Here is an 18,432-nt window from a genome sequence, read left to right as displayed (position 1 = left end):
TCATAGAGCCTTCCTAACCTATCCTGCTTCCACAAGTATATAATTGTCAGGTTTCCAATAATCAATACTTCACAAACAGTAATTAGTATGGAATTAAAAATCAAACTATTTTCATTACATTAACACTGCAAGACTTAAACAGCAGTGTTGACAGATGTATATATTCAGATATATATGAAAAGAAAGCACAAGGGTGATAGAGCTCAAATGAGAATGGCAGATAATGTGACTATCCAGCCTCCAGAGAGTAACTAAATAGTTAAATCAAGCAGTCCATGTTTCATAGTAGATGATTACAAGATTAATAAGCCATTTTAGGTCATCTCAAAAGTTTCAGCCTGAAAAAAATACTGATTCCATAAAATAATTTAATTCTGAGCTTTTGAAGTCATAGTGTATTTTTAATAAGAATGGGGAAAAGAATCTTTCTATTTATGTAAGTAGGTAAGTCAGAAAAACTACATCAAAAGAAATTACACATAATAGCAAAAATATTCCTCTTAAGGTCATAAATTAATCAGCCACAGAGAGATGACGTACAGACCAGTGAAATATGCTTACATTTGCAACTCCATTAAAAAAAAAACACAAACAAAACCCCACCCTCTTTAAAAGAAACACTGATATTCAGGCATACAGCTAAAGAGAATAATTTCTGGTAAAAAATAATCACAAGGTGTCAACTCTCTGTGATACATGGTACCAATAAAGGAGAGTATTTTAGAAGCAGTCCCTACTCTCCAGCTTTGAATTACTATTTTCATTTCAATAAGAATATTTAAATCTCAAATAACAAATAAGTAACATTCTCAATGCGTCTTTCACAGTATCAGAGATAACATAATGTAAAAAAGTAGCTATATTTTGTTTTTTATGTATAGCAGTCCTATGATAGGACTGTTATAATGTAAACCCTGTGAAATCAAGGGTTGTTATGTTATAATGTAAACCCTGTGAAATCAAGCCCAAATGCTCAAACTGTCACCCTCTCTTGCTTGAAATAGGAAAGACATATTTAGTAATACATTTAAGAGCAGCGGAACACAGCTGTTTTGTAAAATCTTAAACTTCATCTAAAAAACAGTAGTAAAGTCTCATTTAGGAGGAAATATTAAAGGCTTGGGCTCTTTCTTTGCATTCAGTTTACAAAGACACGGACCTGTGTGAAATATAAGAAAAAAACCCAACAACTCCATAAATGTCTACTTTCTACCATGAAGCAATAGAAGAAAACCACAGAATTATGCCACAATTGTGTTTTCAGGCAGAAGGCTTAGGAAAATGCAGTACTGTGGTGAGGTGTTTCTGAAATTCCCTCTTTGCAAAGACTGCTCTATTTTGGTAACTATGCTAATTTTCTTAATCTTCATTTTGTTCATCCTTGTAAGGAGTCAGAGGTCTGGCTAAATGCTTATATGAAACTTTCCTATGTAAAATATATGAAAGAAAATACTATGAAGAAAAGCTTTTCATTTCTGCTTCTGGTAAGGTAAGAAGTAAATGCTTGCATTTTCAGGTAATCATTACCTACAAAATTAAGCAAATTCACTAATTCAACATTGATAACCAAAAAAAAAAAAAAAAGTGGTGGGAAAATGTTCAAATGCCCTTTTATGTTCACAAAAGTGATGGCTGGCTCTGTAGGACATAACCTTGGCAATAAACTAAACCAAGAGACAAAAAAAAAAACAAACCAAACCACAATCCCACCAATTAGAACCAAATATCATGATTTGTATACCTGATATGTTCAGAATGTTTTAACTAAAACTTCAGAAAAAAAATACGTAACAACTCTGATCAACATAAATTTCTGTTGCCTTCCAATTCGAATAATCAGAAGTGTCTAAGTGAATTTATTATTACATATTTTTTATTATTATTACTATTGTGCTTCTTACTTACCTAAGGAGCATAAGTTTCCTATCCTCAAAGCTTTCCTTATCACATATGTAATTTCTTAAATTCCTATATTTCAATCTAATCCTGTCAATAATCCCCTTTAAGGGATGAGGATAAATTTACATACACAACACCTTAAGCCCACCTTACCAAGGAACTTGACCGATGCTAAAATATTATTACTTCTTGCTGTGACAGTGGCAATTTCTGAGACACTGAGATATTTAGACAGCATCCTCCTGAAAGAAGCCTATGTTTCAACAAATATGCGCACCGAGCTTGGAAAATCTCTAATTTGCAATGCAGTAACAAATTATCATTGTAAGCCTGAAGAGACATCAAATACTGCATGAGAAAATGGGTCAGGACCAAATCAGTCGCAGTTTCAAGACAGGATGCTGCTATTTAAAACAGAGGTATTTCGTTCTGGATTTATCATTTACTTTGCCATATAAATTACTTTTATCCTGCCAATGAAGTCTTAATGGTAATTCACGAGATCTCAACATGCATTGTCAGGCTTCAAAATAGTTTGGTAAAACATGGAGATAATTGAGTTGTTGCTTCTGTGAATACCTATACCTTGTTTTATACCATTTTGCAGTGTATTCAGGAAAGTAACCAGAATAGGCTGTGAGATTTCAAATACATTCTTAAAAAATGTGTCTCACCACTAACTGCTGTTCCTTTAATTGATTTTGCTTGTTCAGTGTTATTGAACAAATCATATTTTAACTGATTATATGTAGTCCTTTGGTATCACTTTGTAAAATCATCACATTAAACTTTCTATGAAAGTTCAAGTCACATTAAGGTGTATCATTTGAAAACAGAGGTAAGAATTTGATTAGTAACTGCCTATAAATAACCAGAACACATATTTTTAAAATTTGTGGTTTTGGATTTTTCTTTTTTGCAAACAGAGACACTGGAATTCAGCCAACAAATCTACACGAGTTAGGAAGTGCCATGTAATTAGGAAAAATGGCTAAGCTGTATACCTGTAGGTCTTTGTAAATTCTTTTGAACCAATATCCTTCTCAGAGTACCATCCATAGATGATTCCTCTATGTGAGAGCGATCTCCAATAACTGTCCAGTACATCATCCTGAAAGTATTAAACATAAAAAATAAGCAGGATGCCTATGGAGAACCTCAAAACACTTCACTGATACTAAATTATCACGAGCCTTTAAACCTACCTGAAAGATGGCAGAGAACTGATCGTGATTTACATACAGGTAAATTGAGCAGAAAAGTTAAGTAAATGACCTGAAAAAGTTTAGACATTCGTGGACATAATTTTGTCTTATTCTGCATTTTTGTTTGAATTGCCAAAAGAGAGTAATGTTGACACATACATACCCCTTTTTAGGATTTACAGCAATTGCATATGGTTCTCCTGCCATGCTTGTAAGGAGTCTTGTACAGTTTGGCCCATTCAATTGGCCTACGTTGATGGAGTACCTCAGACTAGTCCAATGAGTTGTATAATAGCTGAACCAATGCATTCTGGAATGATCAGTCCAGTAAATATTTCCAGCAATCCAGTCAACAGCAATACCCCTGGGTCTTTTGAATTCTGGACACTAAAAGGAAGAGATGTTTAAGTTAGATTTATGAAAATGATTTTTCACAGCAGCTGCAAAGTTACACATTTATGTAACTTTTTGCAGTTAAGTAACTTTTACCTTTAATATGGTGAAATATCTTAAAATGCTGCATTGGAAATACATAAATTCTATCTGTAGGAGATAAGCTCTAAGTGATCTGCTGACAGTTCTATTCAATGCAGAAAAACAAGTTACTGTTTTAAAACAGTTTCCTTGAGTCTAAGGCTACCTACATGAAGAAAAAGACACTTAGGCATGAACTATTTGAATTACTGATAATGAAGCAAATAAATATTACAAGCTGTAGCTCAAAAAGAAAATAAAAAATTAAGGTTCTACAGCTATTATACTCCAAGCAGAGCTATGCTATAATGTCTCATCCCAAAGCCTTAAGTAAAAATGGTGCTTGAGACCATCCTGAGGTACAGCTGCTCACAGTGTGCCAAGGATAAATAAAACCGCTGCATTTAGAAAACCGCAGTGAAGTACCCCTGTATTCTGACCAATACTGGTATGCAATTATAAGGATTTTTTTACTTGTTTCTCTTCTCTTGCTGCTGTTTCTGTTTTCCACCACTGATTGAAACTAGTTAGTGCAATATTCAGCTTCACAGGTAAAAGAGGCTTGACTGATTATAACTTCAACATTATAAACTGTGGTATCTCTGCCTTTATCCCAAAAAATTGTTCCTATGGATAGAAGTTCATATTGCAAATAGGAAATATATATAAACAGGTTTCTCAAGTCTAGTAGAATTCCTGCAGAGGAGTAGAATTTGTAAAATAGGACTACCCGACTATTTCTAACATGAATGCAGAATAACAAAAAATTCAAGACCTGCATGAACTAAATACATATGCAGTTGTTTGTCTGTTTACCTAGAATGACATCAAGTTAAATTATGAACAAAAATGTCTATTACTTGGCAAATGCAGTAATGGAATGCTACTAAGCTATGTTACTAAAAATCAGGGAAGAAATCCTAAAATAACTTGTTTTCCTCAGGTTCCAGAGTTCCCTAATACTGCAAGATATTTGTACACTATTTTAATCATAATATAAAGGTCACTTCATTCTCTAGGTGAAATAATAGAACTGCAAAGGTGAATTTAGATACTCCATTGCTCATAAACCTTTATTCTACAAAAATGTCACAGAATGCGTACTCTAAAGACATACAGAACCTTGACTTTCTATTTAGATGAGTATTAAAGAACCAAAATCAATCACTGCATTTACAAAACAGTATTTATATTTTTTTTATAAACAGGATCATAGTAATTTTTTAATCAAAATAGTGTATCATAATTCTTTGTTATGATATTTCCAGCATATGGTTCCAGAGATACCACGAACTTTTTTTTTTTTTTTTTACATTATCCAAGCAACATTCATGTAAAGGACAAGATATTGAAAAATGTGGGTATTTGCAGATAAGCACAATTGTACTTTTAATCCAAACTCCTTTTAATTCTGGGTAATATTCAGGCATTTGTGTCAAGAAGCCTCTCATACCTCAAGACTACAAAGGTTAATGACAATGGCCTACAAGGAGGAACCAAACATTACTCTAAAAGGAAAGCAGCTATCATGGATAGCACAGTCCCTTGTCTTTTTGTGGACTGTTAAAAACCACTGTTGACAGCACAACTACATTTTCTGGTATTGGGTAAGGACATGATGGGAGTTATCATACAGGGTGAGAGACAGCTCCCCAAAAGCTGGTCTACAAGCAAATAAGACAAAGGAAAGTCCTAAAAAGATTTCAGAACAAGGTTGGGTTGCTTATTAACACTGACCCTTTTTCATTCTTCTCAACAATACAGAAGTGAAATTCCAGTAATACTGTGGTGCATATTAAAGATCAAATGAACAAGGATATAACCAGAACGGTAAAGGAGCCATCTGGTGTAAGACATAAAAGAGAATAAAAACCACTAGCTGATGCTATGGCTGTGTAATTCTCAGTTGTGTTCATTAAATTTCATCCTAGCTACATCATATTTCTGATGTGTTATGCATCTTCTCATACTGTCTAGGAAAATTACTTACTGTAAATGAGCTTTTACCTAATGGTTTATTTGGATTATGCTAATTTTGAAGAATGAATTTGCATACAGAATAAGGATGAAAATACATGAACAAAATCACATTATTATTTTCTACAGCTATTTTAGCCCACTTTGATGCTGAATAAAATGTACTATAGCTTATTAGAAAAATAAGGGTTTGAAGCCTAATTGCCTTTTACAATATGGTATATTATAGTCTAACTACAGACTGTCAGCCTGATGACTTTTGATCAGAATTGCTACCTATTGTAAAACCTGTTTTAAACAGAAAGAATTAGAAAAAAAAAAGAAAAAAAAAAAGAAAAAGAAAAAAGGATTATTATAATGAAACAAAAGAGGAAAGTAAAAAACAAACAAACAAAAAACAAACAAAAAAAACCAAAAAACTTGAATTTGGGAACCATGCAGATGTAACAGTAGATTACAGAAACATTTTCAACCCCAAAAGTTGAGTTTGAATGAAGAAAATATGTCCCACATGCAGCAGAAACCCATCATCTTGATGCTTAGAATTTTAACACAGTAAGACTAAATTACAAATCTAATTTATACCATAAGCAGGTGTTAAGCAGTATTTTGTCTGTTTACATTATTGACATTTTTGGTATGGCATTGCTCTGGAATAGCAAACTAATGATTTTTTGTTGCTTAAAATACCCTCATTAAAAAAAAATGCATTATCTAATGATATATCATTAGAATGATAGAAGAAAACCAGAAACAATAATACTAGAAAACTTAGAGGCTTTTACTTGCTGAAACAGAAAATTTTCCTCAAGAGATGAGCAGCCCAGTAGATGCAATGGTTCATCAAACCATCATTTTTATTACATTAGTAGGATTATTTTAAAATCCCAACCACCTGATTCTAAAAAGAGATGGTTTCCTAAATACATTAAATTAATCCAATACAGAGACATAGCTTTAAGATAAAACCACAAATTAGTGATATTTAGAGAAAGCAGTCTAGAACTTGTTTCCATTCAAAGTGAGCACTGAATTTCATTGGGCCCTGGGACAAATGTGAATATATCACAGGAGTGGTTAAGGGTCCTTGTTAAGCTCTCAGAGCACTGGGACTGGAGGGAGCTGCTAACATACTGACTGGATACATTACAAAACCTATATTTTTCTTCCTATTATACGATACAATTATTTTAAAGTTCAGCTTTATGTCCTCTTCCATGAAAAACAGCACTTGAGTTCAAGCGGCAAGTCACTCTGTTTTGAATATTCACGTCAGGTAACTTATATATCTCCTCCAAGGACTATTCCAGTAAACAGCTTCGCCAGTTATCAGCAATTCATTTATACCGTCTTAACTCAATTAGAATGCATTCCTCTTCTGCCTCTGTCAATAAACTCTGAAGAGTTTATATTTACTGTTTCCTTTAATACTTCAATTTGTACCAAGCTTAAACTCTTTTTTGCAGAAAAATACAAGAGATACTTAAAGCTATTCTTTGAGGAAGGCTCTTGATATGCTAATTCCATGGAGCAATTTCAGTTGAGATGGATTTTTGCATTAATGTAATTACCTGAAAATGCAGGTGACTTTGCTCAAGTTTGCTGTCCCGATTTACATATCAAAGTGTAGATATAAAAGTTATACTGTAATCTTTGAAAACTTATCCATTAAAAAACTTGGGTTAAAACTAAGGAATTCTCAAGCTTTTCAAAACCAAATCTAAGTGACTGTGTTAAAGCAACACTATAAAACCAATTAACCCACTGATCGGTTATATATAGAAGGTAATAATATTTGAGTATGAATTAGAGAATGCTGAGAAAATATCCTGAACAGTTTAACACAATGAGAAATGAATACATCACAAATATAAATGAAATCTATCAAAGACATAGTTGGATACAGTCTGTGCATTTTCCACACACAGATTTGTAAAAAAAGGTTTGTATGGCTTGGATCAAGAATCTTCATGAGCAACTGCCTGCACTGACAAAGGAAAAATAGTTTATAATGAAAACCATAATTTTTCCAATAATTTTGAATTACAAGGAAGTGGCTAGAAAGTACTCTTGCATAATACTGAAACAGGCATATAAAAAGCAGAAAGTATTTCACTACTTCAGAAAAAATAACAGTAATTCAAAGAACATTTTATTAGTTTAAACAGGGAGACATTGACGCATCCTTATCTTTGCAGAAGTCATCTGCATATTGACCAAAATAAATGAAATAAATAACACCCCCCCCCCAACTTTAATTTCATGAGACTTTACAAGTTCATTACTTTCTAATAATGAACTTGACAGAGATGTGTCTATAAGGATTTCCTAGGCACAGGTACATTTCAATGAGAAAAGTCACAGTAAACTTCAATACATACTAAAGAATCCTTCCCCAAAACTCCAATGACATACCTGACCTACCAGACATGCTACGAATAATTTTCTTAGAATCATAGAATAGTTAGGGTCAGAAAGGACCTTAAGATCATCAAGTTCCAACCCCCCTGCCATGGGCAGGGACATCTCACACCAAACCATGTTACTCAAGGCTCTGTCCAACCTGGCCTTGAACACCGCCAGGGATGGAGCATTCACAACTTCCTTGGGCAACCCATTCCAGTGCCTCACTTTCTACTTTAGATTTACTTCCATACACTTTCTTCCAATAAAACCTGGACCATCTTGTGCTGGGCAGGTGGAAGTGCTGTTTTTTAACCTGTCTTCCCATGCATATGCCATCACAGACACAAGGTATCTTCAGTCCACTCATGTCTACATCTTCAGGTTTTTGCCATGCTGGCATTGAAGGTCAGGAATGTCAGCTGTTTGCAAAGGAAATACCTCTGGATGAAAGGTACTTAGAAGTGGCTTCAGCTGTGTAAGAGCTGAATGATAGATGAAAGATTAGTCTACTGTTGCTACTGCTGTTTATTCTGCTGGGTATATAATAGTATTCATGTGATGTAAGGTCATCATTGCTACCTCATTGCTACCTCTCCTAAACTTAAGGAAACAGCCAGAAAGGTGTTATTTTTAACCTGATTTATTACTGGCCAAGAAAAAATGAAAAACTCTCCTACGCCACCACATCTAAGTGAAAAAAAAAAAAAAACACCACCCTGAATTTACAGCATTATAGAAACATGAATTTAAAGAACGATCACATTGTTATCTTCACTATACACACTAACACTTCCTTGAGAATTTTGTAGAAATATATTACACAAAATGACTATCACCCTGCATCTATTTTCAAGTAAAGATCACTTGAAAATACCCTAGGTTAAAAAAACCCTAATTTCTGTTGTAAAGTGCAAAATTACATCTATGTTTATTGAAAAGAAGATACAGTTCAACATATAAAGGAATAAATCCATATTGTTATAATTTTTATATGTTTGTCAGAGCTTTGTTAACATTACTGTTTATATGGTCACTATAGAAACCAAGCTTGCCTTTGGCCTATCTACATTTTCTGTCTTCCAAGCATTTTGCAACTCATGCCTTTCTTTAAAACATGTGTTGCTTACATACATCTATAATAGCATCTCTTGATGGTATAACCTTTCCAAGCTTCTCACATAATAGCTATTTCTCTGTAGAAAACTTTTTTAAATACTACTGTTGTGTTCTCTTAGAGACCCAAACAAGTCTGTCAGTCTTGAATGGAAACGCCTTAGAAGACATATACACCATTTGAATAAAATTGTTCTCAGGTAGACATTTTAATAAGCACATATTATAGACAATTAGAAAAGAAAAATGTAATAAACTTGTATTATGTAATCTTTGATTTTGATCACTTACTATCAAGCCACTGTTACTTTGCCTTCTCTCCTGGTCATGAAGTTTTCTGTAGAAAATCCCTCCTGGATTAAACTGAGTACTCCAAACGATCATGTCCCCTTGAAAATATGCGTCTATTCCAGTTATCCTTGAATTATGTTCAATATGCGATATTTGCTGGTGAACATCACTGTAGTTGAATGGATATGCAAAACCCACGATGTCAGTGTCATTAGCAACATAGAGAACTTGTTCTTCAGAGCCTAGGGATTATTGTAATGAAACAAAAAGAACGTAAATATCAAGCAATGCAAAATCAGTAGTTTTCACTCCAGCAGCTTTTTGGTGTTTATCTTATATGATTTCTGTTATAATTTCTTATGTTGAAATTATTTTCTGATTGTTGAAGACAGCAAAACCACTCACACTCTGGACGATAAATACAACTCTTCATACTATGTGAATTACTTCAGTGCTCTCCAAGTTCACATTTAAGACTATGTTTTAGGGAATATATAATAATTTGACCACCTTAAGCAGTATATAAAAATTGGGGATATTATGCATTAAGCCCAATATAAATTGCTATATATTTTTATATGCATGTTGTGTCTAGAGGGTCCAAAATACATATCTATTAAGGGAACACAAAGTTGCGAATGAGCATTATTTGAAATTGCTTAATTGGAAATTAGAATTTGAATGATCCTGTATTTAGTGAAGGCAGTGAAATTTTGAAATTGACTGCAATATGAGCAAACTGGATGAAAGTTCCTACAGAACATATGCAGTTGTGTCTTACATCTCCTTATATTGCAGATTGTGAACATTTATGGATACCTGTGAATGGGTGGTACTAGTGGATACCTAGCTACCATCTTGATTCAGATGTTGTAAAGTATGTTATTCATAAAAAAAAATGCTCTCCAGTAACCATTAAGTTTTGATAAAGTTTCAAATCTGCTGTAACCATTAAAATGCACTTGCAATTTTGTAATTTTCCTATTTATATCGCATTTATCTATAGATAATCAACTTATAATAATGTCTGTCCAACACATTTCCTCCTTAGGAGTATGAAATATCAAAAATAATTTGTTCCCTCACTCCTGCTAAATACAAGAAAAAAGAGGAGTTCATTAAAGCAAGTATCAACAAGGGAAAAGGGAAACATTTAACTGTATTACAATGGAAATGAAGCTGTGAAAAATTCAGATGTAGGATAACGATTACCAGATTTTTAAATTATAATCCCTCAGAATTATGTCTGTATTTCTATAATAACAAGCCACCATCTACAAAGCTTGTTTGTTCCCATGTCATAATCTGACTTCTTTTGCGGCAATACGCAATGATGCTAAATCCTGATAAAGTCCACATTATATAGAAGAAATTATTAATGATTCACTGATATAATATTCCCATGGTAAATTTGATTCAAGAGAATGTGAACAACGCATGTTAGAAACCTATCACCATCTAACTACCCAGCATGGCCATACCCACTTTACTGACTGGCGTGCTACAAAGAAGGAAGATCTGGATTTAACATGATACAATCAATTATGGTTCTAGGATGCACATCCACAATATGTGCTTACTGACCATAAGGTTCAGATCCTGTACTGCTCATAGTTGTGCACCAGTTATGCACAGAGACATATGAGGAGCCACTTTCTAACTTCACTCATTCTGCACTGAAGACTCCAAGTGTAGGTATAAGTCAAATTCACATCAAAATCTCACCCAATTGCAGGTGAGACACTATGATCATATTTACAGTCATTCAGATATAGATCCATAAAGATTAACTTTACTCAGGCAGCTGGATTATTGCTTGTTTCATTATGATTAGCAAGCTACCTAATACCCAGTCTTAATACCTCTTAATACCAGTTTTAATACCTCTACTTTGTGCAATACCTCTGTCTTATGAAAGGCAGAAGTCACCTCTATGTGTGTGTACTACTTTACCTTCACTAAACCATGATCTAGGCAGCTGATTTATATGAGGAGTATATTCTTAGGTGACTCTAGAAAAACTCTACTTAAATGACTTCTATATGATTTCTCAACAAGACAAAATAAAATACATTAACTCCAAATACTACTTAACTTATTTCCAAAGTCCTAAAACATGTTTCTATGAAAGAGTTAATTCTTCTTCTCAAGCTTCTGAAACTTCACCAAAATGCTTACATGCTTGCCCATATAAAATCTCTGTTTTTCTTCTCTGTGTTTATCTTTTTGTAAATAGAGATGTAGTAGAGATGGAGTTGGAAATGGACTTTCATATTAGATATGCTCATTTACATGGAAGTGGTAAGAATTTACTGCTTACTGAAATGAAACGTAAATCTGAGTGGTTTTGGGAATTATTTCTGTGCACTATTCAATAAATATTTATATAAAAATAAACTGTATATGCAACACATCACTGTTACCAACCACGTTCATAACAAATTACTTAGCACTGTCTCTCCATTTTGATTTTTATAGCCTTACCTTTTGCTATGCAACTGTTATTCCTCTCCTTATAATTTTTCTCACATGCACATTTGTATGACCCCTTAATATTATGGCAGCGTTGGGAGCAGACACCAAATACCATACACTCATTGATATCTATGAGGAAAAGAATTGTAATTTATACACCTATAGTTTAATAAAATATTATTTAACATGTTCAGAAAAATCATGGAACAAGGCAGATGAACAAAAAGAATCTCATAAGCATTGGTGTTATCTTGCAACAGTATAAAGAAGCCTTCTGCAATTATCACTAATGTTATTTCCACTGCAATCAAAGTATCTCAAAGATTTTTTATATTATTTCTCCGTCCTTCCTACATCAATCTGTTATCATCAGACCTTGAAATCAACTTTGAGAATGAAAATATCTGCTACAATTATCTCCAACATACCTGTCTCTGGTACTGTCAAAGCTACATGATTATCCCTTACTGGAAATAGCTTCTGTGTATACCTTTTGCTTAAGAGCCAAACATGGAAATTTTTATCTGCAAGTGTACATTCACTTTGATAGTCCCACTAAAGTGATCTCCACATTTTTTGTAAGTTATTGCTCACCAGTAAAGAAAATAAACTCACAACCCATTCTTTGGGAGAGTAGATTTATCTTACCTTTCTGATAAACTCTTTCATTATAACAACTGTGCCTCTTTTTCCTGACCAGCGTGCCATCATATATATTAAGACTACACTTTCTAAGGAATTTTACTTTCAATATGTTTATTTTTATTTCAGTTTTTGTTTATGTATCTTCATTATTTTAAGCATCTCAAAATATTCTCATATACCAATTTAAACATCCCTATTTCTCAGTTAAATAATCCACTAGACCTTAAACCACCCATTTACCCCTTAAATCATAAAATCACTTTATAGCCTACAAAACACCTTCAGACATTCCAAACCAGTCTTAATATTTGATAACCTTTCATGATAAAATGTGTAAATCTACATCCTGTAAATCCTTTCTGTTTCTTTTCTTAATGGGATTTCTTAATCCCATAGCTATGAGTTTTTACTCTATAGAGAAAAACTATGTGATATGTATCCCCTTCTCCAGCATAGCAAATTGACAATGCAGATGATTTCTAATACTGTACAGCAGGGGATGATGGAAAAGACCTGTACCTTCACACTGTCTGTTCCTCTTGTTTCTCTGAAATCCAGGTTTACACTGACACAGAAGGGATGTTTTTGTTTGATTACAGTATGCATCATCTCCACAAGGATTCACATTATCTTCACATGTATATTCAGTGACACCTAAGCATAAACAAAATGTCTAAAAAACTGCTACAGATTTTTTTAAGCTGGTAAAAATGAGACCTAAGATAACGACAAATAGCAAATTTAACTATCTGTTAAAAGAGGATCAGGTATATTTTACATAAATCTATGATATTACAGTATATACCTACATAAGTACATAAATTGACTGTATTTAATTGAGATACTTCATTTCTCATCAAGAATTCACTACTAAAATTGATCTTGTTTCTAATATGAAATAAAATGTCATCAGCTTACAGCTAAGCTATTTCAAAAATGCAAGAACTACTCTAAAAACTGCTAGAACCTAAATTGCTATAAAATTTGCCCTCCTCTTGTGGTAGGTCAAATAGAATGAACTCTTTCTTTAACTAAAACCCCCACAACTTTAACTCTAATTAATTGCTGTGTTGTTGAGTAAATTTTGCGTGGATGAAAGTATCAGTTAATTATTTCTGTTCTGCTACAATCATAAAAACATGTCTTGTCAAACTCACTTATTTTGCAGTCTTGCTCATCTGAACCGTCTCCACAGTCATCAAACCAATCGCACTGTAACTCCATTGGAATACATTTCTTATCATTACAAGCAAACTCATCTTTTTTACATGGTCTTGCTTTATATGTGATTTTATCTATATAATTGCAAATTAATGAGAGAAAAATAAATCGGTATTTAAAATTCTTACATTACTTTAGACACATACAAATGGGAATGACCACGAAGCATTAAGGAACTGAAAATTATTTCAAGCTTAATTTCTTTCAATTTCAAATTCTGATCTACTAACCTCCAGTTAAGCTTTACTGAATGACAAGCAGATCTCTGTAACACAGTTTGCCTTCAAGTTGTTTTCTTTGATCTGAATGCCTTGAAAGGTAATGTCACCTACCGCAGTGATCTTCATCCGAGTTATCACCACAGTCATCAACCTCATTGCAAATCTGTTCAGGTCGTAGGCAAACCCTGTTGTTTCTACATCTGTATGGCCTTGTTGGAGGGCATGGAAACTTTACTGTACAATTCAAAAAAAGAATCAGCTATTAAAAAGCTGGTACTCTTGACACTTCTATAATGTCTCCTTATCAAAGCAATATGTAGATATGGGAACACAGTTGTACATGGCATATGAATGGTACTTGATTTTAACTTCTAGTACCTAATGTAATAGCACTTTAACAATGCTTACAGTATACGTTCTTCATTTGGGAAATGAAATTATCTTGTGTGATAAGCCTAATTACACTTCTTTTTGAAAATCAGTAGCGTGACAGAAATAAAACAAAGGAAGGAGAAATCTTAATGATGACCAGTATTTCAATGTAGAAGTAACTTTTTCTCATCTGTGCATTTTCTACAAAAATATTAATTTCTCACGAAATACCTTATGTGAAATTACTTGAACTGCAACAACAGAAAGCTGTATCCCACATTTCAAATTAATCTAAAATAAAATAAACTTAGACACTGATGTCTTTATACATTTATGTACATTGAATGTCATTTCTTGCTTTAGCACATAAAAACACTGAAAAATGTAATGTCATACCACACATTTCAGCAACTTCATCAGAGTTATCTCCACAGTCATCCTCGCCATCACAAACCCAAAAATGTAGTTTGCAGAGGGAATTGTTGCACAAAAATTCATCAGCTCTACATATATTTCCCCCTGGGAGGATGAAAGAACAAAAAAAAAAAAAAAAAAAAAACCAAGAAAAAAGAAACCAACCAACAAAACAACCAAACAAAAGTCAAACCAGAAAAATGAAAGACAAAAGAAAGAACGTTAATTCTTGATAAACCCAATACAATCACTTATCATACACTATCTGCAGAGAATGACACATATTTAGCATAACTAAATGTACAAATACCAAATGAAAGGGTTTGAAAGGCAGATAGCAGTTTTAATTCAAAAATCTTTCTTGACCATACACTTCTTTTGCTTTCTTTTCATGACTATCAGCTAGGAATTACCTATTTGGCCTGACTACAAAAAGCAGATATCAAAGACAGATATCCAAAACTCAGTTACAAAAAACAAAACACCCCCAAAAATGCCATTAATTTGTGCTATTATGGTACAAATCAGAAGACACAATGTCGTGTTTTAAGACCAGCCGGTAACTCAGAACCACGCAGCCAATCACTCACTCCCCCCACTTCTTCCTCCCCCTGCTCCTGGAGGGATGGGGAGGAGGATTGAAAGAATGTAACTCCCACGGGCTGAGATAAGAACAGTCCAGGACCTAAGGTATAATACAAACCACTGCTGCTGCCACCAACAGTAATAATGATAAGGGAAATAACAAAGGAAGAGAATACAACAGCTCACCACATGCTGACCAATACCCAGCCTCACGTGAGCAGCGATCTAGCCCTTCCGGGAAACTGCCCCCAGCTTATATATTGGGCATGATGTGCTGCAGTATGGAATACCCCTTTGGCTAGTCTGGGTCAGGTGTCCTGTTTCTGCTTCCTTACGACTTCCCCTCCTTCCTGGCAGAGCATGAGACTCAGAAAGTCCTTGGTTGGAGTAAACATTGCTAAGCAACAACTAAAAACATCGGTGTTATCAGTGCTGTTCCCAGGCTGAAAGTCAAAAACACAGCACTGCACCAGCTACTAAGAAGGAGAAAAACGACTGCTATAGTTGAACTAAGGACACAGAAATATGGTTACTCTTGTGAAAGGCCACTTCAGTCCAAGTTTGTTTTATATGAATGTCTGATCTTCCAACTCCTCCTCTAAGCAACACACTGTGCTCAGCAGAGACAAAGTGACTGCAGTCCCTTAGACATGGGGTAGCATCTTTTTCTTCTGAGGAGTAATAGGGCTGGCCAGGCTTGTAACATCCCCATCAACTATAAATTCTGTAATTAGGAATTAGCCATAATTAGCCATACAGGCACAGAACAGATAAAGACTAGGCGACCTGTAACAGTCTCTTCGGTTTTGTAATTTCTGAAATTTCTCATAAGGATATTTACTTAACACAGAAGGCAGCAAGAATAAGTTCTTCCATGTAACTTCAGTATTAATTTAATCATCTAACAAAATGAAACACAGGGTGAAAGAAAATGTTTTAAGCTGGAGTGCTCAAGCTTTAAAAACTGGTTCAAGTTGGATTCAGTTTTCATATGTGCAGCAGTAAGACAGCATTTTGTTTCAAAATTATGACTAAATTTTACCATTACCGATCAACAAAGTTATGTAAACTTCTTGAAATAGATTTTCCGTATTACATATTTTCATGGTAACTGAATTCTCAGTTTCCTGAGAGGACTGTAAAAGAAATAAAGCTGTGTACCTGCAGAGGAGGAAACAATGAAATTTTATACGATAACACCAAACCTCTAGCTATGGCTTACCTCAGTGCATTACACCCACCCCAATATTTACATCAGGCTCCAGTGGCTATTTATTTATTTATTCAGTGCCCTGTTCACACCCCATTAAAATCAAAAAAAGTCACTTGTTTCACTATACAGAGTTCAGAATGTTTTAACACCACCCCCCCCGAATACTGACTTGCATGAAATACCCACTGTGTAAGAGGAACTCTCACTATGTTACCAAAAATAATTAACTCCCATTGTAGATATAACTTAGGAACATTAACAGAAATATCCTTCATTATTATCCAAGAAAAATATATAAAATTCAAGTATTCTTCATTGTGAAAGACATGAATATAAATAAGTGTGTGTGTGTAATGACAATATAACCATAATTCTAGTTGTATAATAAGATTGAAAAGAGCTAAGTTTATAAATATGAACACTGGGCTACAGATAAATATCATGGAGATTGTTTTAGAATGCTGTAGAATGAAACTCCATTTGTGTTTGCTGTATTTCCAAAGAGGGAAAAATTAGTTATCAGTGAGATAAACTGGCATTTGTTTCTTGTGATTGCTCTGCCTGTCATAATTCCTTTAGAAAACAGATTTCTGTAACAGAAATCATAATTGTGACATAAATACAAAGTATTACAGCAATAACCAACTAGGCAAAAGGCTTCTTATTGCATTATGAGCAACTTGCAGTTCACAGAAACTCCATTATGCTAGCCAAAGAATAATGTGGGCTTCAGATAAAATGAGTACTTTTCTATTTACTTACACTTCATTGGTTTTTAAAGAGATATAGTCCAGAGATTTTAAAAGCAGTTTTAAACTCTAGTATAACCCTTTTAAAAACTTTATCTCAGTCTTCTTAAAATAATTAATTCTTCAACACTTCAAAACATGATTTCTCTTTGCATCTAAACATATCTGGAATATTCTTCCTATTTTCTTCATTTTCTGACCTGTTTCAAAATTAATCATCCCATATAACTTCTTTTTTTTTTCCTAGTGGTAAGTGTTGCTTAACAAACTTACAACAAAATAAGCAAAGTATGTTTTACTTGGTAATTGCTGCTTCATCTCTGATTATTAGTCTTACTTACTGTACTGTGCAATGCTTTTGAACTTACACACATATGTGACTGTAGATGACTAACACAGAGAACTACTCACTCACTTGAAAAGAAAATGAAAAATCTGGAAAAAACTAAGAAGCTGACAAAACACTGAGTCAAATTTTGTTTTTTAAAAAATCTAAGAATTTCTGTTTGTCACAATTATCGAACTATGAAAATTAGATCAAGAGATGTATTTCTCAAACACATATTTGGAGGCTTAATCACACGCATGAAGGTTTGAGCATAGTGTTTAATGTCCTATGAATGAACTTATGTGCATAGTTCTCTCTAAAGAGAGTGAGAATTTAAAATGCAGTTTTATGGCTTCTTATTAGTTGCAACATTTCATCTCCATCGAGAAACAAAATAACACCCTAATGTCTGCTGGGGGGACAACACAGCAGGGCATAAATAATCCAGAAGGTTCCTAGAATGTGTTGGTACCCCCATCCTTCTCCAAGTGATAGAAGAGCCAAAAAGCAAAGGTGTCATGCTAGACCTTGTTCTCAGCAACAGTGAGGAGCTGGTGAGACATGTGGAACTCAAGGGCAGCCTTGGCTGAAGTGACCATGAAATGGTGGAGCTCAAGATCCATAGGAAAGCAAGGAGGGTGAAGAGCAAGCCCACTACCCTGGATTTCAGAAGAGCAGACTTTGGCACTTTCAGGCACCTGCTTGGTGAGTATCATGGGATAAAACCCTGGAGGAAAGAGGAACCCAAGAAAGCTGGTTAATATTCAAGGATGACCTCTTGAAAGCTCAGAAGCGATGCATCCCAACAAAGAAAAAGTCAGGCAAAAAGGCCAGGAGGCCTGCA

At 34.1% G+C, this 18,432-nt stretch overlaps 1 protein-coding gene across 1 annotated transcript in view; it reads right to left on the bottom strand.

Annotated features, from left to right (window-relative positions):
• LRP1B (LDL receptor related protein 1B) overlaps nucleotides 1–18,432 on the bottom strand; it is a 585,099-nt gene that overhangs the window by 50,480 nt on the left and 516,187 nt on the right. Inside the window, exons 72-79 of the mRNA XM_065670655.1 lie at nucleotides 14,696–14,818; nucleotides 14,039–14,161; nucleotides 13,643–13,780; nucleotides 13,005–13,139; nucleotides 11,850–11,969; nucleotides 9,366–9,607; nucleotides 3,268–3,491; nucleotides 2,904–3,010 (exon numbers count right to left, since the gene is read on the bottom strand). Of these exons, the coding sequence (XP_065526727.1) occupies nucleotides 2,904–3,010; nucleotides 3,268–3,491; nucleotides 9,366–9,607; nucleotides 11,850–11,969; nucleotides 13,005–13,139; nucleotides 13,643–13,780; nucleotides 14,039–14,161; nucleotides 14,696–14,818 (1,212 nt within the window). The remainder of the gene's footprint in view (nucleotides 1–2,903; nucleotides 3,011–3,267; nucleotides 3,492–9,365; nucleotides 9,608–11,849; nucleotides 11,970–13,004; nucleotides 13,140–13,642; nucleotides 13,781–14,038; nucleotides 14,162–14,695; nucleotides 14,819–18,432) is intronic.

Source organism: Lathamus discolor, chromosome 3 (genome assembly GCF_037157495.1).
Source record: "Lathamus discolor isolate bLatDis1 chromosome 3, bLatDis1.hap1, whole genome shotgun sequence".
In the NCBI taxonomy this organism is placed as follows: Eukaryota; Metazoa; Chordata; class Aves; order Psittaciformes; family Psittacidae; genus Lathamus; species Lathamus discolor.
This window is presented reverse-complemented; position numbering and strand designations above follow the sequence as displayed.